Source organism: Erinaceus europaeus, chromosome 20 (genome assembly GCF_950295315.1).
Source record: "Erinaceus europaeus chromosome 20, mEriEur2.1, whole genome shotgun sequence".
Lineage (NCBI taxonomy): Eukaryota > Metazoa > Chordata > Mammalia > Eulipotyphla > Erinaceidae > Erinaceus > Erinaceus europaeus.
Genome location: NC_080181.1, coordinates 21,853,250 through 21,880,060, shown reverse-complemented (window position 1 = coordinate 21,880,060; position 26,811 = coordinate 21,853,250). Strand labels below are relative to the sequence as shown.

The window sequence follows — 26,811 nt, the reverse complement described above, 5'->3', positions numbered from 1 at the left end:
CCTCCACCAGCTGAGTGATCAGAAGCAGTGGCCTCCTATGCTGAAGGCAAAAATCATGCCCACTGTCCTTGGAGAAAAGCCATGAACTAATATTCTCTCTTCTCTCAGCAGGGGCAGATAGATGGCAGGTGGAGCTAACCAAACACTGAAGTTTGCTGGGTGTGGTCCAGTATCTTACCTGGACAGTGCCAAAAAGTAAGAGCCCACAAAGCAACACTCCTGAGGTGGGTGGTTCACTTTCTGTACCCTCTATTCTGAGTATCACTGGAACCTCGAACACAAAAATGTCGCTATTCCCAGGGCTGACTTCTTAAATTCTTTTTTATATTATTTTATATCCAGGAAGGGAGAGGGAGAGGGAAAGGTAGAGGGAGCGAAAGGCCATAGCACCAAAGATTCCCCTGAGTGTCATGGTGCTGGTGCTTGAACCTGGGCTGCCCTTCTGGCCCTTAAGATTCAAGCTTGGGCCGAAAGATCTAGAGTCTATACCCTTCACCACTTGGCTTTGCTGCCTCTCCTGAGTGAGAGAGGAATTCCAGCCCCCGAGCCACTCAGAGAAGGAAGCTCTTCTTCTCTCTGAGCTCCGCTTCCTCCTACTCTCCACCTTCCTCCTCATCCTTCCTCTTCTTCAATGTCTGTTTTATTTTTTCTTGAAAAAGGATGAGACGGAGAAAGACAGAGATGCATCTGCATTACTGCTCCACTTGTGAAGTTTCCCCCTCCAGGCGGGGACTAGGAACTTGAACCCAGGTCCTGGCACATGGATGGTAGCATATGTACTTTATAAGGTGTGCCACCACTTGGCCCCTTCTGGGCTCCTCCATATCTGCTCATGGTCAGCAGGACAAGGTAACAGAGAGAGTCCGACCAATGATCAGAGAGGTTGGGGAGATGTAGCTCCACAAGCAGACATAGGAAGAACATTTTGATTAACTTCCAGTATTTTCAGAAAGACATCCAAGCAGGCCCTTTGGGGAGTGACCTATAGGCTTAAGGCACCACCTAGTGGCTTAAAGTGGAAATACTAGCAGGGGGTTTCCTAGAGACTCTGAGGCAATGCAGCAACGGGGCAAGAGCTGGAAGTGGCAGCTACCCAAATTCAAACCTTCCAAGTTCCTGGGTTCCCTTCTGATCTCTTTCTTTCTTCCTTTAGCTACACATCACTGAAAGATGTCGTTGTGGTAGTGGCGACATTTTTTAAACGTCAGCCTGTACGAGGCAGTTCCCTGCATGTCAGGAACAAAGCATAAGCTAGAATCCAGGAGACCAGTCACTTAACGTTTCAACAAAGTGGGAAAAAAAGGTTTCTCCTGAAATCTGACTTAGGACCAGGAGCCAGGTTGGTAATCTAAAGGTTTGTCTTTTTTTTTTTAATTTATTTATTCCCTTTGGTTGTCCTTGTTTTACTGTTGTAGTTATTGTTGTTATTGATGTCATTGTTGTTGCATAGGACAGAGAGAAATGGAGAGAGGAGGGGAAGACAGGCAAGGGGAGAGACACAGACACCTGCAGACCTGCTTCACCGCTTGTGAAGCGACTCGCCTGCAGGTGGGGAGCAGGGGCTCAAATGGGGATCCTTATGCTTTAGCCGGCCCTTGCGTTTTGTTTCACATGCGCTCAACCCTCCACGCTACCGCCGGACTCCCGATCTGAGGGTTTTACTTGCAGTTGGGGAAACTCAGTAGAGATGGGCATGATGAGGGGGGCAGCTTCTGGAATTCTAAGTGATGGTCAGTATTTGTTTTCAGCTGCATAGCAGGCTATTAGCTGGTGAAGTCCTTTAGGGATGGTCTGTCAGAAGGGCCTGTGGCGGGGTCCTCACCAGGAAACCCGGCAGTGGATTAGGCCTTCCTAGCCCCATCTCTAGAGACCCAAAGAGATGCAGAAATTCCAAGCCTTCACAAAAGTAGATGTAAGAGCTGGCCAAACGGAGTGTCAGCCAACACCAGGCTGCATGCTGATTGACACAGACAGACATGGTCCCCGGTCACATGCTAGGTGTGAGAGCCTTAACCTTGCAGCAACCAGGACTCGGGTGCATTTCCTAAGAAAGAGCCTCTACGTGGCCTTAACCATCACTGGGTTTTATTACATCTATTCCTCCAGGTACCCAACCCCCGTAACCCCCATTGAGATTAAAGGGAGGGATAGCGTTTCTCCTACTGGTGTTCTGAGAGTTTTTTTCCTTCAGTCCATGCCTCTGCCTCAATATTAATGTCTGCACTCAGGTTCCTAAAGCCCCAGGCTCGCCTGACCCTCTTCACTGTTACCTACTTTGATTCACCTTTATGTCCACTTTTCAAGGCTGGTTCTATGCTCAGGTGTAGTATGGTTTCACCGACTGTTCTGAGCTCGGGACACAGACTCACCAGAGGTCCTCTGACCCTATGACTGTTTATTAGCTGTCTCTCCAGCCTCAGTAAGAGCCTACCCTGCTTGTCTCTTTCCTTCTTGTTTCCTATTTGTCTTGTTGTTGTTATTGTTGTTTGCTCTAAGGTTTAGAGCACGTGAGAGAGACCAGATTCTGATGCATTTCTTCCACAGTCACACCTTTCCTGATCCACAATTCTAAGACCTCTGTGATAATTTTGGGTCTCTACATAATCCAAGAAAGTTTCCCAATCTCGAAGTCAGCTGATTAGCAACCTTGATTCCTCTGCCAAGTCACCTAATATCTTGTTATCTTTATTTATTGGGTAGAGACAGCCAGAAATTGAAAGGGATGGGGGTTATAGAGAGGGAGAGAGACAGATAGACACCTGCAGCACTGCTTCACCACTCATGAAGCTTCCCCCTGCAGGTGGGGACCAGGGGCTCGAACCCGGGTCCTTAAACATTATAACATGTGCGCTCAACCAGGTGCACCACCACCCGGCCCCGTCACCTAGTATCTTCACAGGCTCTAGGACCAGAACTTGGCCAGCTTGGGGGGGGGGCACTACTCACTCTACCAGCACTCTCATTATTACTTGGGGAGGGGTAGTCTATGGGGTTGATCAAGTACAGGAATCTAGATGCAAATAGCCACCCAGACTGAACGTGCACATAAACCTTTGAGCCAGCCAGCAATTCCACCTGAAGAAGCCACTGTATGTACAGATATTCTTGTGTATAGACAAAATAATGATGTCCAGTCTTAGTTATTATAGCAATCTCTGTAATGGAAAATTGGAACAACTCACATGCTTACTGCTAAGAAACTATCAGTGATGGTACATCATTATAAATGAACATTATGCAGAAATTAAAAAATAAATCTCCTCAATAATTAGGTTAGAAAGAAAACACTGGAAGGGTGAGGAAATGGGTGGTCTATAACTTCTTTGTAGAAGCAGAGAGTCAGTTAAGTATAGTACCCTGTTTACTAGATGCACTGAACATCACATGGGAAACACACAGATGCATAAAAAGTCACATGGGAAAAGCAAGAAACGAATGCTAGTGGTTAGCTATGAGCTGTAAGGGGCAGGTAAGGAGAAGACTTTTAACCATGTGTCAACACACACACACACACACACACACACACACACTTTCCAGATGCATCTGAAAGGCCCCCTTTTAATGTCCTTCCTCTCTTCTGAGCTTCTCCTCAAGGCCATTCATAAACATTCTGTGCTGAGATTAAACAGTTATGCTAATATCAGGGTATCTGTGCTTTGCTCTAAATGACCATAATTTAAGCAGAATTCTTCTGTCTGAGAAGGAAGAGGAAGGTGGAAGGGGGAGGAGAAAAAAAAACATGGGGAGGAACGTGCCAACTACTGAATCTTCGGGAAGAAGAAAATTCTAAGGTTGATCAGAAAGAAACATGAATTTCTCAATAGTTGAAAAAGATGGCCTTGCACTATGAGCACTGGGAGGGCAGGACAATTGTCCACAACAGCACCCATACACTGCACTCACTTCTGTCTTCTCCACTAAGCTACCCGAGGCCCCTTGAGGGACTGAATCCTGCCATTTCCTCTCACACAGCAGGTGCTTCACTGGAAGGGCTGATGGAGGCTTAGCAGTACTCCTAGCTAGAGGAGAAGGGCAGCTTGGGAAACTGAGTCCCAGACATGTCAGTCTTCTTCTTTTTTATCTTTTTTTTTTTTTTTTTTGAGAGAGAGAGAAATGCAGAGGGAAAGAGAGAGGGAGGCAGAGAGACAGAGACAGAGACAAAGCACTGCTCAGCTCTGGCTTATGGTGGTGTGGGGGGATTGCACCTGGGACTTTGGAGCCTCAGGCATGAGAGACTGTTTGCATAACCATTATGCTGTCTCCCCCACCCCAGACACGTCAGTCTTCTAAGTGACCTTCCTTATGGATTCTGAATGTCTCTGTTTTCACTTTTTCCTGTGTCTGAGTGGAGGCTTCACAGACCTCGCCCTCCCAGTGTCACCACCCTGTCACAGCCACATAACCATGTTATCCCCAGGGTGCCCTCACCTGACGCATGTGTAAGTTGACCATGGAATTTGATCCTTCAACCTTTTTTCTTTTCTTTTCAAGTACAAAGGGGGACACTGAAACTAGTCAGAAGGGATTTGTGACCTGAGTACACGGGGACTGTCTGAGGAAAACTTGGACAAAGGATCACATCTGTTAGCACTGTGAATGCTGGGTTTGTATCATTTGCAACGTCTCACACAGCACACTGGGATGAGCACCAAAACATAAAAAGGAAACAAAGCGGAAACGGGCAGTAGTAGAACCCAGATTTGATGTCAGTAAAACAAGAACATATTTTTGGAGGAATGAGCAACACCTCATGCAGAGAGGCTGCGGATGACAGCCCAGTATGGCTGCTTTACCTACCGAGCAAATCCCCAGGCGGGGTGGCACCACATTTTGAGGTGGTTGCTTCCTTTGCGAGCAAGCGAGCGAGCTCAGGAAGAGAGGCTGCCCGATCACCTCTGTTGTTCTCCCTGCAGAGACTGGTTACCCTCCGCATCTGATTTGCCCACCTGGCTCCTCTTTGCTCAGATGCCAAAGAGTTTTGCAAGACAGCTCTTGCTGGACCCCAGGGGAAGCCCGCAGCCAGCGTCACGGCCACCTGTAGCAGGACTGAGTGATAAGTGGCCAGGTCACTGCACCGTGAGTCCCTCTTAGTGACAATTCCACTGGCTTAAGAGTGGCCACATCGGGCATCTTCTCTGGCTCAGCTGCACCTAGGGGACAGCCAGGGACTCTGTCCTCCTGCCGTCTGTACCACCCCCCTTCATGGGGCATGCTCCCCACCAATGATCACTTAGATCCGAATCTCTAAGACTTCCATGAAGAAGAAAAAATAAACATGGAGCAGACTCAGAAACACTGCAAGAGCCTAGGTCCCCCGCTATCTACATCTAAACCTAACACAGCGTGGGGAGGAGAGACTGTGTGCAGCTGGGAGACCTCTGGGTCTGCCTGGCTTATGTTTTCAGCTGGAAATCTGCCCCTTTCTCAGCTCACAACACCTCCAGCCCCCCATGCACAAGTTTTATGCAGCGAGCTGTGCAATTCTCAGCAGGCAGACACTGCCTTGCCGCAGTTTCCTATCTTTATAAAGCTCCACATTGACAGTAACTACTCAGAGAGGACCCCCCCTTCAGATACCCACCCAATCTCAAGTTCCAGCCTGCCACCTGGACTTCCTTTTTTTTTTTTTTTGTCTCCAGGATTTAAATGCTGGGGCTCAGTGCCTGCACTACAAATCCACTGCTCCTGGAGGCCATTTTTTTCCTTCTGTTGCCATTGTTGTTTATTGTTGTTATTATTGCTATCACGGTTGTTGGATAGGACAGAGAGAAATGGAGGGGGGAGAGAAAGACACCTGCAGACCTGCTTCACGGCTTGTGAAGTGACCCCCGCTGCAGGTGGGAAGCCAGGGGATCAAACCAGGATCCCAGCACCAGTCCTTGTGCTTTGCACCATGTGCACTTAACCTGCTGCGCTACCATCCGCCCCCACCCACTGCCACCTAGACTTGTGACCAGCTGGCTACAGACCAGTAGCCCTGGCCCCCTTCTTGGCTTCAATAATTTTCTAGACCTGCCCACACAAACCAGGGGCACCAGTTACTGACAACTGGTGGACTGTGAAGCATGGGAGGTGGGGCTAAAGCTTGCCTTCCTGCCCAGAAGCCCCCATCCAGGTACCCCCTCCACCTAGTGTCACCTCAGGAGAACAGAAGACACTCCTATCACACTCAGGAACTTGCAAGGGTTTGAAGAGTTCTGTGTTAAGAATCCAGGTTGGGACTAGAGAGATAGCTCACCAGGTAGAGCACTAGCCTTGTCTTGCATGTCACCCAGGTTCAAGCCTCAGCACCACGTGGCACCGTCACAGCACCTGGGAATGCCCCAGAGCTATGGTGTCTCTCCTTTTCTTCCTGTCTCTCTATCTAAATAAAAAAGAAAAATCAGCCTAGGAGTGGCAACATTGAGCATGTGCAAGGCCCCCACTCTGGGGTTGTGGAGGCAGGCAGGCAGGCAGGGAGAGATAACAAATGCAAAGAGTAAATGTACGTTTCCTATTATGTCCTACCCATCCTTTCCTCCACATGATATGTGTTTTATCTATCCATTTATTGATTGACTGATTTTGCAATGCCACAGCCTCTTCACCACTGTCAGGCGGATGTTTTCATTCCTTTGATGCAGACAGAGACAAGAAAGGGAGAGTCCCTGCAGCATCAGAGCTTCCTCTGGTGCTCTGGTGCATTCAGACCATGCCCATGGCAAGGCAGGTGCCCTCCTGGGTGACCTTTCTCCTGGCCCCTTAAGCGTCACTTCATGTGCTATGAGCACCACCAGTAGTGCCCTCTCCCTCATGTTCCTGCACCTTGCAGGCATGTCTGGAAAGAGAAAAGGCTCAGGACAAAGGCAGGATGGGCGAGATCCAGGCGCCTTGGCCCCACCACCACCACCTTGCATGTCTGCTTTAGGGTCGTACACACCTGCCTTCCACACCCTCGCCTCCACCAGGATTGCCCCCCTCTCTGGCAAGTTTTCCAGGAAGTCCCTGACAACAGGTGCTCAGCCCTGCATCAAGCAGGAAGCTGATTCCAAAACTGTGGTTGGAGCGTCTGAGGGTGTTCCCACTGCAAGATAAAGGAGACAGATCCCAATGGCACCTGCACTCTGGGGATTTGGGATTATTCCACCCTTGTTTCCTTTCCATCTTGGCAGGCTGCCCCAGACCATCAACGGACCTGCCTGGACCTATCAGTAGGGTCTCATCTCTGAGTCCACAGGGCAGGGAAGCCAGCACAGACCAGACCCAGTGCCACCCCACCTCCTTCTGGCAAAACATTTGTCACTAGAATCTCTGACAGACTTCTCTCCTCAAGATAGGAAAACTACCTTCCAAAGCTCATCTGCTATAGTCTTACCTTTAGATTCTTGAGTATTCAACAATTTGGTCTGGTTTATATCGTAATGCTTTTTCAGCCACCAAGTTGCTGATGCAACTTGACTTCCCTGGGCAGATGACCTCACCAATGTATCCTGGAAGCCCACCTCCCCAGAGACCTGCCCCACTAGGGAAAGATAGAAACAGGCGGGGAGTATGGATCAACCTGTCAATGTCCATGTCCAATGGAAAAGCAATTACAGAAGCTAGATCCTGGGTCCACATTCCCAGAGGGATAAAGAATAGGGAAGAGGGGCCGGATGGTGGCACACCTGGTTTAGTGCACAGTTACAGTGCACAAGGACCCGGGTTCGAGCACCGGGTCTCCACCTTCAGGGGGAAAGCTTTGTGAGTGGTGAAGCAGGTCTGCAGGTGTCTATCTCTCCCTCTCTATCTCCCCTCCTCCTCTCAATTTCTTGCTGTCTCTATCAAATAAATGAAGACAAATAAAAAAAGGGAAGCAATTACAGAAGCCAGACCTTCCACACCCCATAACAACCCTGGGTCCATGCTCCCAGAGGGATAAAGAATAGGAAAGCTTCCAATGGAGGGGATGGGATACAGAACTCTGGTGGTGGGAACTGTGTGAATTGTACCCCTCTTTATCCTAAAGTCTTGTAATCATTATTAAATCAATTTAAAAAAAGAAAGAAAGAAAGAAAGAAAGAGAGAAAGAAAGAAAGAAAACTACCTTCCTGAGATCCTTTTAGTGTATTTAATTCCCTGAAAACAGTTCTGGGCTCTGTACAAATGCAGCATGTGGACTAGAGGGTATTTCAAGCATGGGTATCTGCTGCAAATCAGTCTCTCAGCCTAGAAGCATTTTGGCTTTTCCCTTGGCAATTCACATGTCCACACCCAGCTCTTGCTGGTTTAAGGTTTGGGGGCAGGTCCAACTGACAAGGTTACAAAGCCTTCAGCATGGTGTATAGGACATGGAAAGACCAAGGCCATACTCCCTATGATGTTCCTTCATCATGAAAAAAGCCCCCTCTCCTATGTTTACCTATTATATCTCACTGTTCCTGTCCCCAGAACCATAATCTCCAACAGATCCCACTGCACTTTAAGTGCTATGGACACTCACTGGGGACCTAACAGTGCACAGCTTCATAAGCTGAGTGAAGTGCTGTTGGACTTCTGGAGAAAGACAGGTTCAGCCGGAAGTAGGAGGATGGATATGCAAACCATTAAGTAGAATGGAGAGGGGCATGAAGTCAGAGTCGCTCCAGGGACTGGAGCAAGGACTGCTGGGAAATGGACTGAGTCCATCTGGGTGAACATCTAAGCCAGCAAGAAGGGGACCTTTGTGCTGGGTCTTGAACCCTCTGGTTTTCAGTTGTAGCTACAACAGGGACCCTCAGTATCTACTAAAAATCAGATTGGAGGGAGGTATATTAAATAGGAATTATCTGGCATGAATGTCAGATGTTTCAGAAGAGCTAGGATAGATTGCATCTCTCTCTCTTTTTTACTTGTGAGCTTCAAAAAACAGTAGACATGACATGAACACTTGGCTCCTTGTACCAGGTAGAAAGATGGGTCTCTACTATCAAAAGGCTCATAGGCATTTCTATGGAGAGACAGACAAACCCACACACAGGGAGATGAAGAGGAACCAGAAAAAATGTCAACTAGAAAATTCCTAAAGGAGTATGAGAAAGCATACATCTATTTTGTCAGTAATATATATATATATAGATTTGCCTCCAGGGTTATTGCTGGGGCTCGGTGCCTATACCACAAATCCACAGCTCCTGGAGGCTGTTTTGTTTTTCCCTTTTGTTGCTCTTGTTGTTTTATTATTGTTGTGGTTATTATCATTGTTGTTATTTCTGTTGTTGTTGGATAGAACAGAGAGAAATGGAGAGAGGAGGGGAAGACAGAGAGGGGGAGAGAAAGACACCTGCAGACCTGCTTCAACACTTGTGAGGTGACCCCACCCCCCTGCAGGTGGGTAATCGGGGGCTCGAACTGGGATCTTTACCTGGATCCTTGTGCTTTGCGCCATGTACGCTTAACCCGCTGCAGTGCCACCCGACCCCCCCTCCAGTAACATTTTTTAAATGCAGGAGATAGGAAGAAAAGGCCATTATAAAATACAGAGATGATGCCATGTGGACTGTGTCTTAGAAGCACTGAAGGTGGGCCAGGACCACACTATGTGCTGGGCTGAGACTCTGTGGAGGGGAACAAGGCAGACAAAAAGAAAGGCTAGGACAGGCAAAGCTCAGAGAGAGCCTAGAAAGTTATGCTAAGTGGGTGGACACTGTCCTGTATGCCCGCAGTAGAGTACTGAATCTTTGTTCTAAAATGGTTCTACTCTGAGCAAAAGGTTTTAAATGTCCCATATTCCTTACAAAACAGTGTTTAGAAGACTCTACAATCAAGGCCAGGTAGTGGTGCACCTGGTTGAGTGCACATTACAATGCACAAGGATCCGGGTTCCAGCCCCTGGTCCCCATCTGCAGGGGGAAAGCTTCAGGAGCAGTGAAGCAGGGCTGCAGGTGTCTCTGTCTCTTGCTCTCTCTATCACCCCCTTTCCTCTCGATTTCTGGTTGTCTCTATCCAATAAATAAAAGATAATATCAAAAAGTTAAATAAATTAAATAAAAATATTTTTAAAAAGGGATCTATATTCAAGTCCCCCCACCTGCAAGAAGGAAGCTTCACAAACTGTAAAGCAGTGCAGCAAGTATCTCTCTTTCTCTCTATCTTCCCTTTCCCTCTCAATTTCTCTCTGTCCTTTAAAAATAAATAAATAAATAAATAAATAAATAAATAAATAAAAGATAATCCACAGGCTTGGGGGATGTACTAAAAGAGTAACCCTCCCTTATTTGGTCTTTTTTATTAAATATTTTTATTTATTTGTTTGTTTATTTATTTATTTATTTATTTATTGAATAAGGACAGAGAGGTGGAGGGTGGGAAGGATAGAAAGGAAGAGAGACAGAGACACATCTGCAGCGAAGCTTTCCCCTGTAGGTGGGAAGCATGGGTTTGAACCTTGGTCCTTGCCCATTGTAACATGAGCACTCAACCAAGTGAGCCACCACCCAACCCCCTAACTTTACCTTTTAGTACTCCTGTGCCTTATGTACTTGTATGTTGCCAAACTGAAGGTTTGGGGCAAACCTGCACTGAGCAAATCCACCAACATCACTTTTACAACATTTGGTGTTCCCTTCAGGTCTCGGTGTCACATTTACTTCTGTGCATGTTTTTTGACACCTAACATTGTTGCACATTTGAACTTCCATATGTGCTGGGATTAACAAAGTGTGTGGCTTGTATTGTTGTAGTAGTTAATTCATTGTGGTGGCTTGGAACTGAAGCCTTCATACCTCCAAAATGTACCTGCATAGAGCTACTGGTTGGAAGAGAAATAAAAGTGAGTTGATACAGAAGCCAGACCTTCCACCTTCTGCACTCCATAATGACCCTGGGTCCATACTCCCAGAGGGATAAAGAATAAGAAAGTTATCTGGGGAAGGGGTGGGATACGGAGTTCTGGTGGTGGAAACTGTGTGGAGTTGAACCCCTCTTATCCTATGTTTTTTGTCAGTGTTTCCTTTCTATAAATAAAAAATCTTTTAAAAAAGGGAGTTGAGAGATGAGAGAGTTGGGCAGCCCTGCATGAAAAGAGACAGAAGTCATGAGCAATATAGGGGCCTCGTGACCAGGTTTTTCCTTTTCTTCTCGTTGACTTAAAAGTGTTAAGGGAGTTTGCGCTGGAACTAGGGAGCGTTTCCTCTAAGCACCGCAAAAGTGTACAGATGTTCTTTTAGAGTGTAATTTCTCCAGTGTTTGGATCTCTGAACCATTGAGACGCCCAAAGAGCTTAGGTTTGGTTTTGTCTGTTGTTTGTTTGTTTGTTTTTGTTGTTGCCACCAGAGTTATTTCTGCAGCTTGGTGCCTGCACGATGAATCTACTGAGCCCCATGGCCATTTCTCCTTTTTTAAATTTTATTTTTATAATTTTTTATTACTTTTTATTTGATAGAACAGAGAGAAATTGAGAAGGAAGAGGGAGGGAGAAAGACAGACACTTGCAGACCTGCTTCACTGCTTCATGAGGCTTCCCCACTGCAGGTGGGGAGTATGGGCTCAAACCCAGGCAGGTCCTCACACATGGCCCCAGAACTTAACCTTTTAATGATTTATAGTAGACTGTATTTATTATGTTAGACATGAAAGCTAAGGGCCTGAGAGATCACTCACCAGGTGGGGTGAGTGCCTTGCCAGGTGTATGACCCAGCTTAGAGCCTTGGCACCATGTGCAAGCATCATGGCAACAGAGGAAGCTTCAGTGCTATGATGTCTCCATCTATCTCTTTCTTGCTGTATCTCTCTAGCTAAATGGGAAAAAAAAAAACTTGCCCAGGAGCAGCAAAATCATTCAAGTTCAAGACCTCTACACTGCAGATATAAATAAATAGTGAAACTAGTGAATTTTAATTTCACTATTCATTTCAATGGCAGTAATAAATGTTACAGAATGGTTTATATGTTAAGCCATTATATAGTAATAAACATGGTGATATAACCCTTCATTGAAAAATAAACATGCTTTCCAAGCTCAAAAGGTCGGAGACTGGAGACACACACACACACACACACACACACACACACACAGTTTTTCAGATTTCCTGAGTACCTGGCTTCATTTAAAAAACTAGATTGTCATTCCTCTGTATACTTGTGAGAGGATGAGAAAGCAAAAGGCAAACCACCTATTTGTGTTACTGTGAAATCAGATTGTGTGGGTGAGGGCCTGGGGCAGAGCCAGGCAGGGGAGCCAGGGAGGGACTGATGCTCATCTGAAGCCCTGAGACCCTGGTGCTGCATAAGCCTAGAGCACATAGGGATGCCGTTTAGGTCTGGGAGACAGAGCCCAACTAGGGTAAAGGTGAGTGGACCAAGTAGCAGAAAGAGCTATAAAATGTTGCTCTAGAGGAGATCACAGTGCTGACTATGTAGCAAAACAAAACAAAACAGAAAATTCTTAAAAATGTGAAAATTTATTTTAAAATACAATTATCAGGGCACTCACTACTTCTAAAGAGCGCTGCAACAGTGATAGAATAGGATATAAACTGAGCCAAGATATATATGTATATATTTTTTTTACCAGACCTACTGATGAGCCTGATTTTCTGCCAGGTTTAGGAACCATCTGCTATAGAACTATTTACACTTTATATATAATATTTACACTTCATATATAATAAAATGGTTATCCAACTATATTAAAGAAACTTTCATTTTTATTCGCAAATCAAATTATCTTCCTGGAGTTCTCTATATCTGAAAGATGCCTAGCTTTTAAAAATGATCATGTGTACATATAAGATATGTATCTGTCGGACAAAGCACCTCTCTATCTTCTATGGGGAAATAATGTATGGCCTTCATAATGCTTATTTAAAAAACTAACCTTACATTAAAAGGATAGAAAATGCTACTGCCATTCACAAAACAAATAATGGAGTCCTTGTTTCCATAATAAACTTTTGAAGAGAATTTGTTCCTAGTAGAAACTCATTGTTACTGAACAGAAGATCTTCTTGCATAGGAAAAATGTACCTTCATATATAAGCTACATTGGGGATGCAAATTGTAGAGTAACAGACACCAAAGGATTTGCATTTAATCAAATCTAAAGCAAGTCATTCCAGAAGCATCACTACCGTGTACAGAAACCTTTTCCATCAGCATTGGGCTAACCTTGCCAGGAGGCCACGATCACTGTCAAGAGAAGACGCCATTTTTGAGGAAGCCTCCACTGCCATTAGGAAGGAAATTCCCCAGTACCATCCAGAATGGAAAGTGGTGAGTCAATATCTATTGCCAAAAAAAAAAAAAATCAAGAAATAATAACCTTCAGAAGTCCTAGTATTTATTTTTGACATCACAAAGATAACATAAAGGAAAGGACAACAACAACTATGCCTAATTCTGGCTAGGTTGTGATAAAATAGAAAACACTGGAGAGCAAAGAATAATTTTAAGTCTCTGGTCACATTTACATAATTCTGGTTATAATTCTAGTCTACTTATTGTTATATTTACTTTCACTGCATAGCATTTGGGTTGATATTTATTTTGGACTCCTTTATTATCAACTCTATTGACCACTGCTATTATAAAATGATGTTAGATGTGAAAATATTTTTCATAGTAAAGTGAAATTTTATGTTAAATGTAACTATTTCCAATAAGCCTTACTTATAAGGAAAGAGCAAGAGAAGAATCCATGTCAATACAGAACTTGAAATTTGTCTTATCTGTGTTATCTTGTCTTAGGCTCTGTTTCTTATAGAGACAGAGGGAAGTTGAGACAGGAAAGAAAGATAGAGAGGAGAGAAAGAAAGACACCAGAAGCACTGCTTCACCACTTGTGAAGCTTGACCCTTGCAAATGGGGATGGGGGCTTGAACCTGAGTCCTTGAACGGGGTCATGTGTGAATTCAACCAGGGGTGGTAACACCAAGCCCCTTGTCTTAGGCTCTTTAGGGTAAAGATGAAGAACTTTCCACATACACGTGACTGGGAAGACGTTAAAGCGTCATTTTATGATTTCAAACTATATGTTGGTATTTTCTCTGGAGATTCAAATTTTAGTGTCACCCATCCATTTAGGGATTAGTTTGAGACTAAGGAGTTTGCATTTGAAATATTCTTAAATGACAACAGATGACCTGTTTCAAAAGTATCTTGAGAGAAAGACTAATATTTTAAGAAATGCCTCAGCACTGTGAGTCTAATGTCAAAAGGGAAGAACATCTGTGTTCTGCAGCATGGAACTAGCCACTGACAGAAGTGCTAAGAATGCCTGTTCACCTATGAGACTTAAACGCTGGGGGACACGGACATGGCTGGCCATTGGGAGGGGCTTCTGGGTTCTTTCAGTGTGGCAAATCTGACTTGTACATATCATTCATATGCTAACTAAAGTGGCCTCTGCTCTTTAAAAGTTTAATTTCCAGTTTTATTTTTAATTTTTTTTTCTTTTTTTATATTTATTTATTTATTTATTTTCCCTTTTGTTGCCCTTGTTGTTTAACATTGTTGTGGTTATTGATGTCATTGTTGATAGGACAGAGAGAAATGGAGAGAGGAGGAGAAGACAGAGAGGGGGAGAGAAAGATAGACACCTGCAGACCTTCTTCACTGCCTGTGAAGCGACTCCCCTGCAGGTGGGGAGCTGGGGGCTCGAACCAGGATCCTTACGCTGGTCCTTGCACCACGTGCGCTTAACCCGCTGCGCCACCACCTGACTCCCATAATTTCCAGTTTAAGACTTCACATGTGACATATATTAATGATTAATACTTCAAAAATTTTAAGATGAGCTATTGAATTAGCCTTTCCTTGGAGTTTCCTATAGCACAACAAGTATGGTCTTATCTCCCCTGGTCAGAACCACCAAAGCAGAACCTCTAATGGATGTGGAGATCACCCTATTTATTTCTCAGTGGGTGTCTGTCTCCTCTCTCCTAGGAATCTGAGGCCCTCAGCAGAGGCAGAGCTGGGTCATAGGGTGAGAAGCCGGTACCCACAGTGCCAGCTTGGCACCTAGATCAGACAGACCAGCATCCTGGATTGTGCCTGGACTTCCAGGACCTTGATCTTGGCATTTCTGGCATGGGCAGAGAGAAACAAGAATGGCAGCTACCACCATTCGAGATTTTCAGTCAGTGCTGTCTAGAGTGTGAATGTGGCACTATTCTGTACCATGAGGAACGATTCAGACACCTATAATATAGTAATGTTTTGCTGACGCAACTCAAAGTGTGTGTGTGTGTGTGTGTGTGTGTGTGTGTAGAACTAGATATCCTCATCTTCTATAAGCAGCAGATGCTTAGAGACTAAATAACTTAAAGGCAAGGAAATGGATTCTTGAGAATTGTCACTAAAGAGAGTAAAATCAGGTTCAAGCCCCTGGTCCCCACCTGCAGGGGGTAAGCTTCACAAATGGTGAAGCAGGTGTCTCTCTGTCTCTTCCCTTCTATCTCTCCCTCTCCTCTCAATTTCTCTCCTCTATCTAGTAATAAAAATAAAGAAAATGTCTTTTTTAAAAAGAGAGTAAAATCAAAAGGTACTTTAAGTACTATTAAAGCTTTTGATACTTAATAAGTAAATACATTTTAGCAAGCACTTACATTTTAAATATTTCATTTCAGACTAGATTAGATCAATTTGACATGATGGATAAAATGTTCAGTTTTTCAGTAATAATATTAAAGCAATAAAACCATTAAATCTGCTATTGGGTAAATTCATCAAAGTGAATGGAAACAAAGAGAGGACATGCCTGAAACCATTTGTTGCATATAATCAAGATGTTACAACACACACACACGCACACACACACACACGCTGTCCCTATTCTAAAGGACAAACTGACTCCTATCAATAAATGTGTGTGTTCTTTCTCTGCAGAAACACATGCCTTTGTTTCCTCAACATCTGACCTGAATGCAAGTTTGTATCTAGAATATTTGAATACAAACTCTTTAGTGACTCCTGGTTTATGCAGGTGTGGATTCTTTAAATAGACACAATGCACAAGGGAAAGAACGTTTTGGAATAGGGGTACTGGCTTCTAAGCTTAAAAGATCACTCCTCTCCAGAAAACCAGGACTGAGTAGGTTGAACAGAATTCACAAAAAACACAAATATTGTGCATGCAGGCCACAAGTTAAGAAATCAACACAAGCTCCCTTGCCTAGTTGAATTTATTTTAGTTAAGCATTTGTGCTGTCCAAAATGTAGATACTTGCTCTTTCGTACCACTGCTTCTGAACATGGCTTCACTCCTGGTTCTCCCCCGCACCCGCCGCCCCAACCCCCATCCATACACTCAGGAAGCACCAGAGAATGGCTTTTTCTCTCCTCTTCCTGCCCTCTCTCCTTCCTTCCCTCTGACACCTCTCTCTCTCTCTCTCTCTCTCTCTCTTTCCTTTCTTTGCCTCTAGGGTTATCACTGGGGCTCAGTGCCTGCACTATGAATTCACTACTCCTGGTGGCTATTTTTTCCATTTTATTGCATAGGACAGAGAGAAATTGAGAGAGGAGGAGGAGACAGAGAGGAGGAGAGAAAGAGAGACACCTGCAGACCTGCTTCACCGCCTGTGAAGGGACCCCCTTGCAGGTGGGGAGCCAGGGATTTGAACTGGGACCTTTGCCACAGGTCCTTGTACTTTGTACTATGTGCGCTTAACCCAGTGTGCTACCACCTGACACCCCACCAATCTCCATGTTCATGTCTCTCATCTTCTCTAAGGCATTTTACACACGGACTTTAAAATTCTATATCCTTAGAGGGCGGTGGGGATAGGAAAGAAGAAGAAAAAGAGAAGTGAGACACCAAAGTACCACTTTACCATCCATGGAGCTCCCTTGGTGCCTCAATGGTGCTTCCATGTGGTGATGGGGATAGACCCACTTAGCTATCTCTTGGCCTCTCGTGCTTATAGACCCCCTGCTAGGTGCAGATATTCAACATCTTGGATTATTCTCTCCATTCCAACCTTTCATTTCTCTGACGAATTACACACCTACATTTCTGGCCCCTCCTCCGCTGCTCAGCCCAGACACCCCTGTCCCTCACCTTCCCCTGTAGCCATCAGAACTCCAGCCGCTTCCCAAGGCACAGTGATTGAGGATTTTCTACTCTTCCTTTGCTACGAAGTCTTCCTGAAAGAATGTTATGTTCCTAGTTAAAAAGTATTATGATTTTTAAAAGGTATTCCTAGACGTACATTTCCAGCTCTAGTCAAAGTTCTCGTGTAAAAAAAATAACCACAGGGGGCCAGGCAGTGGTACACATGGTTATGCACACACATTACAGTGCATAAGGACACAGGTTCAAACCCCTGGTCCCCCACCTGCTGGGCGGAAATGCTTCTCTGTCTCTCCCTCTCTCTATTTCTGTCTCTCATCCTTTTCCCCCTCTCAATTTCTCTTTCTCTATCCAATAATAAAGAAAGAAAGAATAAGTAGCCACAGAATATTTTTATTTGACTAAGCCACTACAACCTCAAAGTCAACATATTCAAAACTGAACTCTGCTCTTTCGATCAAGACTGGCCCTCTTCCCTGCCTTCTTTTTAATTTTCCTATTGAATCGTGGCAGCCTTTAATTTGGTGTGCATGTTATTTTAAATTCCCTTTCGTTGCCCTTGTAGTTATTATTGTTGTGATTGCTGGATAGGACAGAGAGAAATGGAGAGAGGAGGGGAAGACAGAAAGATAGACACCTGCAGACCTGCTTCACAGCTTGTGAAGGGACTCCCCTGCGGGTGGGGAGCTGGGGGCTCGAACCGGGATCCTTACGCCGGTCCTTGCACTTGGCGCCACCTGTGCTTAACCCACTGCGCTACAGCCAGAATCCTGATTTTGTGTGTATGTGTTATTGAAAGGTCCCTTAACCCTATTATTTCCTTGTCATTTCCACTGTTCCTGATTAACTCTAACAATTCTATCACCTCTGCTTCCTCATCCTTAACCCATCCTAGCACCTTCCCTCAGTACTAAAAAGTGATTCCAAATATAGCAGCCACAATACTCTTCTGTTGAAAAAGGCTCACTGTTTTCTTTTTTGATTTATTTATTTTCCCTTTTGCTGCCCTTGTTGTCTTTTTTTATTGTTGTTGTGGCTATTATTGTTGTTATTGCTGTCGTTGTTGTTGGGTAGGACAGAGAGAAACAGAGAGAGGAGGGGAAGACAGAGAGAGGGGGAGAGAAAGATAGACACCTGCAGACCTGCTTCACCGCCTGTGAAGCGACTGCCCTGCAGGTGGGGAGCCGGGGGCTCGAACCGGGATCCTTACGCCAGTCCCTGTGCTTCGCACCATATGCGCTTAACCCACTGCACTACCGCCCAGACCCCGACTTTGCTTTTTTAAGAAGGTTTCATTGACTGCTGTGATGCAGACAGAGTTGAGGGCAAGAGTGAAGAAGGGTGAGAGCAAGGAGGCTTATCAGAAGCTGCTGTGGTCATTTACAGGATATATTACTGTGGAGAGAGCTCTACTGTCAGGTCATCAGAAAGGCCTACGGGATGGGCTGTGAAGTGTGAGGAAGAGAGGAATCAAGGATAACCATAACTTTGGGACTGAGCAACTGAAAGTATGATGAGGTCTTCAACTGAGAGAGGGAAGTTGTCAGATAATGCAAGTACGAAAGGGAAGAATGGATTCGGATTTAGCTGTGTGGAGTTAGATACAACTACTGGACATCAAAGTGAAGATGGGTGTCCAAGTCTGCAGTCTGGGCAGGTCTGGACAGAGGCTAGCCATTTAAAATTCCTCCACATGGAGATGGCAGAGAGCTGCAGGAACTGCAGTTGTCCTTGTCCCTTACACTTTCTTCACATGCCTTGCTCCTCCCATTTCTACCTTAGTTCATGCCATGCTTGATGTCTACAGTCTCTTTCCTTCCTCCTAACCTGTCCGCATACTTCTAGATCAACTCAAGACCCATCCCTGCACACAAAACTTTTGCCAACCCTCCTAATCCTTTTTTTTTTAAATCATCACCAGGGTTATTGCTGGGGTTCAGTGTCTGCACTATGAATCCACTGCTTCCACAGTCATCTTCCCCCCACCTTGCACCCCCATTCTTTTTACTTGATAGGACAGAGGGAAACTGAGAGGGAAGGGGAAAATAGAGAAGATGAGAAAAAGAGACACTGGTAGCCTTGTTTCACCACTTGCAAAACTTGTCCCCTGCAGATGGGGACTGGGAGCTTGAACCCAGGTCCTTACACTACATGTAGTTGTCTTATTTTTCTCTCAAATATAGCATCTGTTTAAGGACATCTACTGTATGTTCTAAATTCATCTTACATCCCATGACACAAAGCTTTATATTTTATTGAGTCACCATCAGCTGGTACAAATGTCTTTTATTTAGATAGAGACAGAGAGTGAAAGAGACCCCAGTAACAAAGCTGGGGTGGTGGAGGCCAGGTGTGAACCTGGACTGTAAGCGTGACAAAGTGAGCTGTTCAAGTGAGCTCTTTCACCAGCCCTAAAAAATGATGGTTTTGTGAAAGAAAAAAAGAAAGAAAGAAAGGGAGAAAGAAAGAAAAGAGGAAGAGAGGGAGAGGGAAGGAGGGAAGGAAAACCTTCAGAAGTTTTTATCTGGTCATTTGCCATCTCATAAGCTTTTTCTATTAATCACCATATGGCTGTTTTTTTTTTTTTTGCCTCCAGGGTTATCGCTGGGGCTTGGTGCCTGCACTATGAATCCACTGCTTCTGGAGGCTACTTTTTCCCTTTTGTTGCCCTTGTTGTTGTTCTTATTGTTGTTGTTATTTTTGTAGTTGGATAGGACAGAGAGAAATGGAGAGAGGAGGGGAAGACAGAGAGGGGGAGAGAAAGATAGACACCTGCAGACCTGCTTCACTACCTGTGAAGTGACCCCCCCCCTGCAGGTGGGAAGCCAGGGGCTCAAACACGGATCCTTATGGTGGTCCTTGCGCATCATGCCATGGGCACTTAACATGCTGTGGCACCACCTGGCCCCCGACCATATGGCTATTTGCTTATATGGATAATCATAAGCATATTATGGGATTTCTTTGGTATCCATTTAAGTATGACTGGATAGAATAGATGGAAATCTTCAATCACAAAGTCCTTCAGAAGAGAGTCAAAACTCTGTGCAGACACAGAGGGTCCAGCTTGTACCTCCTCACCCTCCAAGCCCACACCCAGCAGCCCAACCCCACACTGCCCGCCCCTTCACTGGCTCTCTTACGAATGCCTACATTGGAATTGGGCGCCACTTCCATAGGAATCTTAGGAAGTGCTTCTTCTTAGACTTTTCTGTGCTTCTTGAACTTTAGAGAGCATCAGAATCATTTACAAGATTTATTAAAACTCAGATTTCCCCCCCCCCATAACTTCTGGTTTAGCAGTTGGGAAGAGAATCTGAACACATGCTCTCAGAGCAAGTTCCTAACCAGTGTTATTGCTCCTTATTTAAAATACGCACCTGAAGGACCCAGGCTATGGATTCCCACTGACTTGCCTGTCAGGCCTTGCCACTGCCCTGTTCTGACCTGATTCACATGCCTTCTGCATGTTTCTTGGGGGTCACTACATCTGTCATGGTCACTGGCTCACCTCTCATCGCCTGCTCTTCTTGATTTCAGTGTCAGGCTGACAGCCAGCTTCTGCCCTCCACCTCAACTTCTTACTTCCTCATCAAGATCCCTTCCAAACTGTTCTCCCTCTTTCCTAAAATTCTAATCCCTTCCCCTCTCTGTTCAAATATTCTCAAATACTGGCTACCCATAAGTATAAAAATAGACATAAAAACCCTAAGAAACCTCCCCTTGGGCCTGTCATTTTCTTCCAACTATATCATCCAATCTCTTGCTTTTCATTAATATTTTTTCATTATCATTATTTATTTATTGGGTAGAGACAGCCAGAAATCAAGAGGGAAGGAAGACAGACAGGGAGAAGGAGAGAGAGAGAGAGAGAGAGACAACTGCCACTCACAAAACTTTCCCCCTGCAGGTGGGGACCGGGGGCTTGAACCCAGGTCCTTGTACATTGTAACATGTGTGCCCCACTTACGAAACTGCTCTCACTAAGACAAAAAGAGAAGGACGAATGTGAGATGATCTCACTGATAGACAAAAGTTGAGAAATAAGAATAGAAAGGGAAAGCACCAAGTAGAACTGGTGGACTAGGTTTGGGGTACTACACCAGGGCAGAGGAGAGGGCTTTCAGGTCCCCGTGAATGACGGTGGAGGAGGACTTAGGCTGGAGGTGAGAGTGTCTTGCAGAAGACTGAGAAATGTACACGTCTACCAACAACTGTTTTTACTATTGACTATAAACCATTAATTCCCCCCCCCCAATAAAAAACAAAGACTCCTCTCGCTAAGAACTAAAACTAGTGATGTGGAGGCACTAGATACTTTGCTGTCCTCTTCCTGGACCACATACTTGCCCTCATTTATTTATTTATTCATTTCTGTATTCTTTCTGCGGAGCCAGAGTCTCAAGCATGTTTATCTCACTGCTCCCAGGCTCCTTTTTCGTTCAGATGGTGAGAGAAACACCTCAGCTCCCAGCACCTGCCCATGTGGTGCTCAGCTCAAGCCTGAGTGAGGTGCATGGCAAGGCACACTCCCTACCCAGGGAGCTCTCTCCAGCCCCTTGTCTCTTTCTTGAAATCTCCCCTGAATTTGTAATGCCTTTCCCTTGGTGTTTCTCAAAGCTTCTGTCTCCCAAGTCTCTCTTCCCACCCCTCCCGATGACAACTCTGTAATATCCTGGTCCCCTTCTCTTCCCCCACCAGCATCAGCCCTGCCAGAGCTCCCCCTACAGCTGCTGAGCATGGCCTCGCCTGCTGACCCAGCACACTGAGCGCTCAGGGTTAGTTCTACACGTCCTTATATAACTCCGCTTTTAGACACTCTCTTGAGACTCCATCCTCTTTCCTGGCGTCCTTAGCCACAACATGGTGACTCTAAACCCGAGGCCCCTGGACCAGCCCCACAGTGAGATTTGAATCATCCCATCCACCCACCCCCCTTTCTTTTACTCCCCTGCCCACTCCTACAGGCCTTTTGATTCTGTCTGCTCTTTGGTCTCCTCTCTCCAGCTACTCAGACTCCTGTGGTTTTGTGATTCCTAAATCCACTCTCCACACAGCTGCCAGAAAAGTCTATCTAAAATGCAAATGTAAACACATGGTTCCCTGGCTTACAAGCCTCCAAAGGCTCACTGCCTGCAGGCAAGGTGAACTCCCAACCTCATCACACACCAGAGACTCCCAGAGAATCCCTCTCATTTCCATAGCCTCTCTTCCGGCTGCTTCCTCCCTCGCAGGCCTCTTTCTATTCTTGCCTTCAGGCCTCTGTCCATGCTGTCCTCTCCAATAGGAAAGTCTCTGAGCCTTTTGCCACCACCACATATCCCTACCCTCAGTTGGGTAGCCCAGTGCCTTTCCCAGCTCTCTCCCCACCCTCACAGGGAGCCTGGGCCAGCAGTTGTTTTTCTCAATATCTCAGGCATTTCTCTATTGTTGCACTTAGCACATTTGCATTGTAATTATTTTCAAGTATTTCTCTCCTCCCACTAAATAGCAAGTTCTTTTGTACCCTCGGTTCTATCACAATGCCTGACACATAAAAAAATAAGAGAAATCGTTGGTGAATGCATGTAGCCTTAAGCTTTTATTATTTTCAGAAGCAGTGGGCCTGGGAGGGGGAGCAGGTGGAATGGGCCTACCTCACACAATTCCAGGAGCAAGGCTCAGGCTCCTGGGGAACAGACATTGATCACTAAGCTTTACATTTGTGACTGATTGCAAAGAAGTACTTCAAGTTTCTTTTAATTAAAATCCTTTTTAATTAAAACAGTAAAATATTATCTATGAATATATATATATATATTGCCTCCAGGGTTATTGCTGGGGCTTGGTGCTTGCATTACAAATCCACTGCTCCTGGGGGCCTCTTTCCCATTTTTGTTGCTCTTATTTTTGTCACTGTTATTATTGCTGTTGTTGGATAGGACAGAGAGAAATGGAAAGAGAAGGGGAGACAGAGAGGGAGAGAGAAAGATAGACACCTGCAGACCTGATTCACTGCTTGTAAAGCGACACACACCCCACCCCACCCCCGCAGGTGGGAAGCTGGGGGCTTGAACCGGGATCCTTACACCAGTCCTTGCGCTTTGCGCCATGTGTGCTTAACTCGCTACACTACCCCCCAACCCCCTGAACTTAGATTTGTAAAATACATTTTGCACAAAGCTTGGTAGTTTTCAAAGCATTTTCATCTTTACAGCTTATAAAACCCTGCAGTCAGCCTGGAGAAACTAGTATAGTCATTTCACAGAGGAAGAAAATGGGGTTAACAGGCTGCCTCCCACCTCAGTGGAGTCCTCTGAGTACCGATGTCTTTCCTGCTGCCTCTCCACCATAGCATCACTCCCACTTTGTGTCTGCTTTGGGTGTCTTCGGCTCCCCTTCCTTTCGTTCTTTTAGTAGTGACTTTGACTCACAAGTCAAATACATCCTAGACTGTCTACAAATTCGGCCAAATCAGAGAGCTGTTTTTTGGTTAGATGCCTAATACACATAGAGCTAGTCTGTTCTACCATTCATGCTAGAACTGAATTCGGCACCAGGTGAAACTGAGAGCGAGTCACTAGCTCACTAGTGAAAATGAACTTAAATCATTCAGCCTATCATAGAAGAATCATTTCCCAGTTGGGCAAATATCTTCTAATTCTTATATTTCTCTGCAAAGTATTCAGTGCTTAAGTGTATTCGCTATTGATGCAAACAGAACGTTCTGTCATAGCCTGACCATCCTCAGTGACAAGAAATTCACTGTCCCTAGAAGCACTGTTGGCAGTTTCAGAAGCTCCAGGTAACCTTTCGCTCTGTGTCTGTAATTTCCTTGTGGTAGACGAGCAGCGATCTCACCTTGAATCTAGTAGTCAGTGGATCTAAGCTCCCTCTCACTAGCAACTCTGAGACCTTGGGAAATAACTTAGGTCCAACTCTCAGTTTTTAGATCTGTAAAATGGATTAAATAGCATGCACGTAAATTGCCAAGTGTTATATTCTAGTCATCAAGGACTTGTAGTGTGTGCTCAATTAAGCCAATGAAGAACCCTTCCTCTGTTGTGGCCAATTTTCACAGTCACAACTCTTCACGTGAAATAACTGTATTTTCAAAGTTAAAAGCATCTTAGGGCCTGAAGGTGGCGCACTCAGTTAAGCACACACAGTACCGCGTGCAAGGACTCAGGTTTATGCTCCAGCTCCCCACCTAAAGGGAGAACACTTCACAAGCAGGGAAGCAGTTTTGGAGGTGATTTCTTTCTCTATCTCCCCATCCCCTCTCACTTTCTCTTTGTCCTATCAAGTAAAATAGAAAGAAAAGAGAGGGGGCTGGGCAGGGGCACAGCGGGTTAAGTGGCATGAAGCGCAAGGACCGGCATAAGAATTCCTGGTTCGAGCAGCAGTGAAGCAGATCTCTCCCCCTCTCTGTCTTCCCCTCCTCTCTGGATTTCTCTCTGTCCTATCCAACGATGACGACAGCAATAACAACAATAACAATACAACAAGGGCAACAAAATAGGAAAAATAGCCTCCAGGAGCAGTGGATTTGTACTGCAGGAACCAAGCCCCAGGATAACCCTGGAGGCAGAGAGAGAGAGAGAGGCCACCAGGAGCAGTAGCCTGTACTGAGTCCCAGTGATAACCCTAATGGCAAGAAGAGTTGAAAACATTTGAGTGCAGTAAAAAAATAATAAATTACTATTTTCTTGGGTACACCATCTTAAAAGTGTTCAGTTGAGGGAACAGGGTGGTGGCACAGCAAGTTAAGCACAAGGACCTGTGCAAGGATCCTGGTTCGAGCCCCGGCTCCCCACCTACAGGGGGGTCGCTTCACAAGTGGTGAAGCAGGTCTGCAGGTGTCTTTCTCTCCCCTCTCTGTCTTCCCCTCATCTCTGGATTTCTCTCTGTCCTATCCAACGACAATGACAGCAATAACAACAACAACAACAATAAACAACAAGGGCAACAAAAGGGAAAAAATAAAAAATAAAGTTTCTTTAAAAAAAAAAGTGTTCAGTAGAATTGTCCATGCACAGAAGACAGACACCTATCACTCTGTAGGCTCAATCAGTCTAATTTTGCTTTATATAGTAAGGATCATGATCTCAAGTTGCATCTTATTCCTGGTCTTATAATTAAATATAGGCAAATGAATACAAACAAGAGGAAACCTAAGATACATCATATAGGAGACAAAATTGAAATTTCTTTCACTCAAGCAGAACTTGGTTGAGTTTCTGTTGAGTTCCAGAATACAGGACAAAATGATTCCCATTTAAGCCACTTCAAATTCCAGAAGTCTACCACTTTGATGCAAAAATAAGCACTGCGTTTATCAGCCCTTGAATATCCCCCCAGGAGGTTAACCTAATTATTACATCCACAATTGATAAGTGTCAATTCATTTGTTTAAAACATTAGGAGACTACAGCAAACGAGTCTATCAAGGAGTGAGAGTGAAACACACGGTCAAAGATCTACTGGCAGAAAAACGGTCCAGGCAGACAAGTAATTCAAGATTTAACGTAAGTCTCATACATTCTAAAATCTGGGGTGTGGGGGGCCAGAGGGGGGAGGCAGTAGTTCATCTAATAAAGTTAGCTGCCTCTCCTCTGCCCAGCAGTGCACCAACCTTCCACCTTCTGAGTCCGATGGTCTCCGTATAGCAGAGCCTGCCCTAACTGGCACACATTACAGATCCTAGTACAGACTTGCATAATTCTGAATGTGACAACACTGTGATACGACTGTCCAAATTTGAGTGAATATGCCAAAAGGTCTGGGAATTATCGGCTAGTTACGTTGCTTAGTGGCAGTGAAAAATGGCTATACCCTCACATTTTTATAACTGACTGAATTATCAAAGACTCAGCTGAGAGGAATAATGCTGACTCAAATCCACGTGGTATTATTCTAAACCAGGTAGAGACCATTTAAAAAGCCCTCTCTGTAAACGCAAACTCTGGTCTAAAAATCACAGTAGTAGGGTTGGTGGAGTAGTTCACGTGGACAGTGTGTTGCTTTGCCATGTACGTGAGCCAACTCTGAACTCAGTTCCTATTTCATGGTGGGAACTTGGGTGTTGTGTGTTTCTCCCTCTCTCACTCCTTCTCTTCTTCCCTCCCTTGCTGCCTATGTCCCTATCTTTAGAAGAAATCACAGTAGTAGATGTATTAAATAAAAAACCATTTGGATCTCATAAATAGCTTCAGTCTGTACCTAAAATGTTTAAGTAGTTGCACCCATGTCTCCAAAACTGACTCTAGAATACCAGTAGCAGTTGGCTAGCAAGAGAAATATCTAAATGTTTACTCTACAAGGCAAAGCCAACCGCATGAACGCCAGCTATCTGCTGAGAACTGCTGGGAGCAGGGCACAAGTGTAGATGACCAAGAAAGAATGATGCAAAGTTGTACAGCACCCAGGGCAGGTGGCATACAGCAGGTCCTGGTCCTTCCAGTGAACGCGGACACCAAATCCCACACCGCTCTAAGATCAAACTGCTGAGGCTGTTTTAAGTGAGCCAGCTCCAGATGTGATTTCTTTCTTCCTATCCAAGAACATTTTTCTGGATGCACATTTTCTGCCTTTCTTTCTTTTAAACCAGCTCTTGTCTTCTAGCTCAACGAATGGAACTTAGCTGGTAAACTGAGCTGAGTAGATGCCTCCTGTCTGTTCCCAGTGTGATGCTTTGAGTCCGCTGGGCATGTGATAGAAGCAGTCTAGTCTCTAGAGCAGGGATGAGGAACCACTGGCTCTGCATGGCAACTGTATGTGGGACTTAAAATTCAATAAGTCTAGGAGTCTTTTTCTTTCTATCATTT

General features: G+C 45.0%; 1 protein-coding gene across 1 annotated transcript in view; it reads left to right on the top strand.

The window, feature by feature from the left end:
* The first annotated feature begins 1,879 nt into the window (after nt 1-1,879).
* POU2AF2 (POU class 2 homeobox associating factor 2) overlaps nt 1,880-26,811 on the top strand; it is a 60,084-nt gene continuing 35,152 nt past the window's right edge. Inside the window, exons 1-4 of the mRNA XM_060179769.1 lie at nt 1,880-2,106; nt 13,113-13,209; nt 20,546-20,690; nt 25,409-25,512. Coding sequence (XP_060035752.1) covers nt 1,880-2,106; nt 13,113-13,209; nt 20,546-20,690; nt 25,409-25,512 — 573 coding nt within the window. The remainder of the gene's footprint in view (nt 2,107-13,112; nt 13,210-20,545; nt 20,691-25,408; nt 25,513-26,811) is intronic.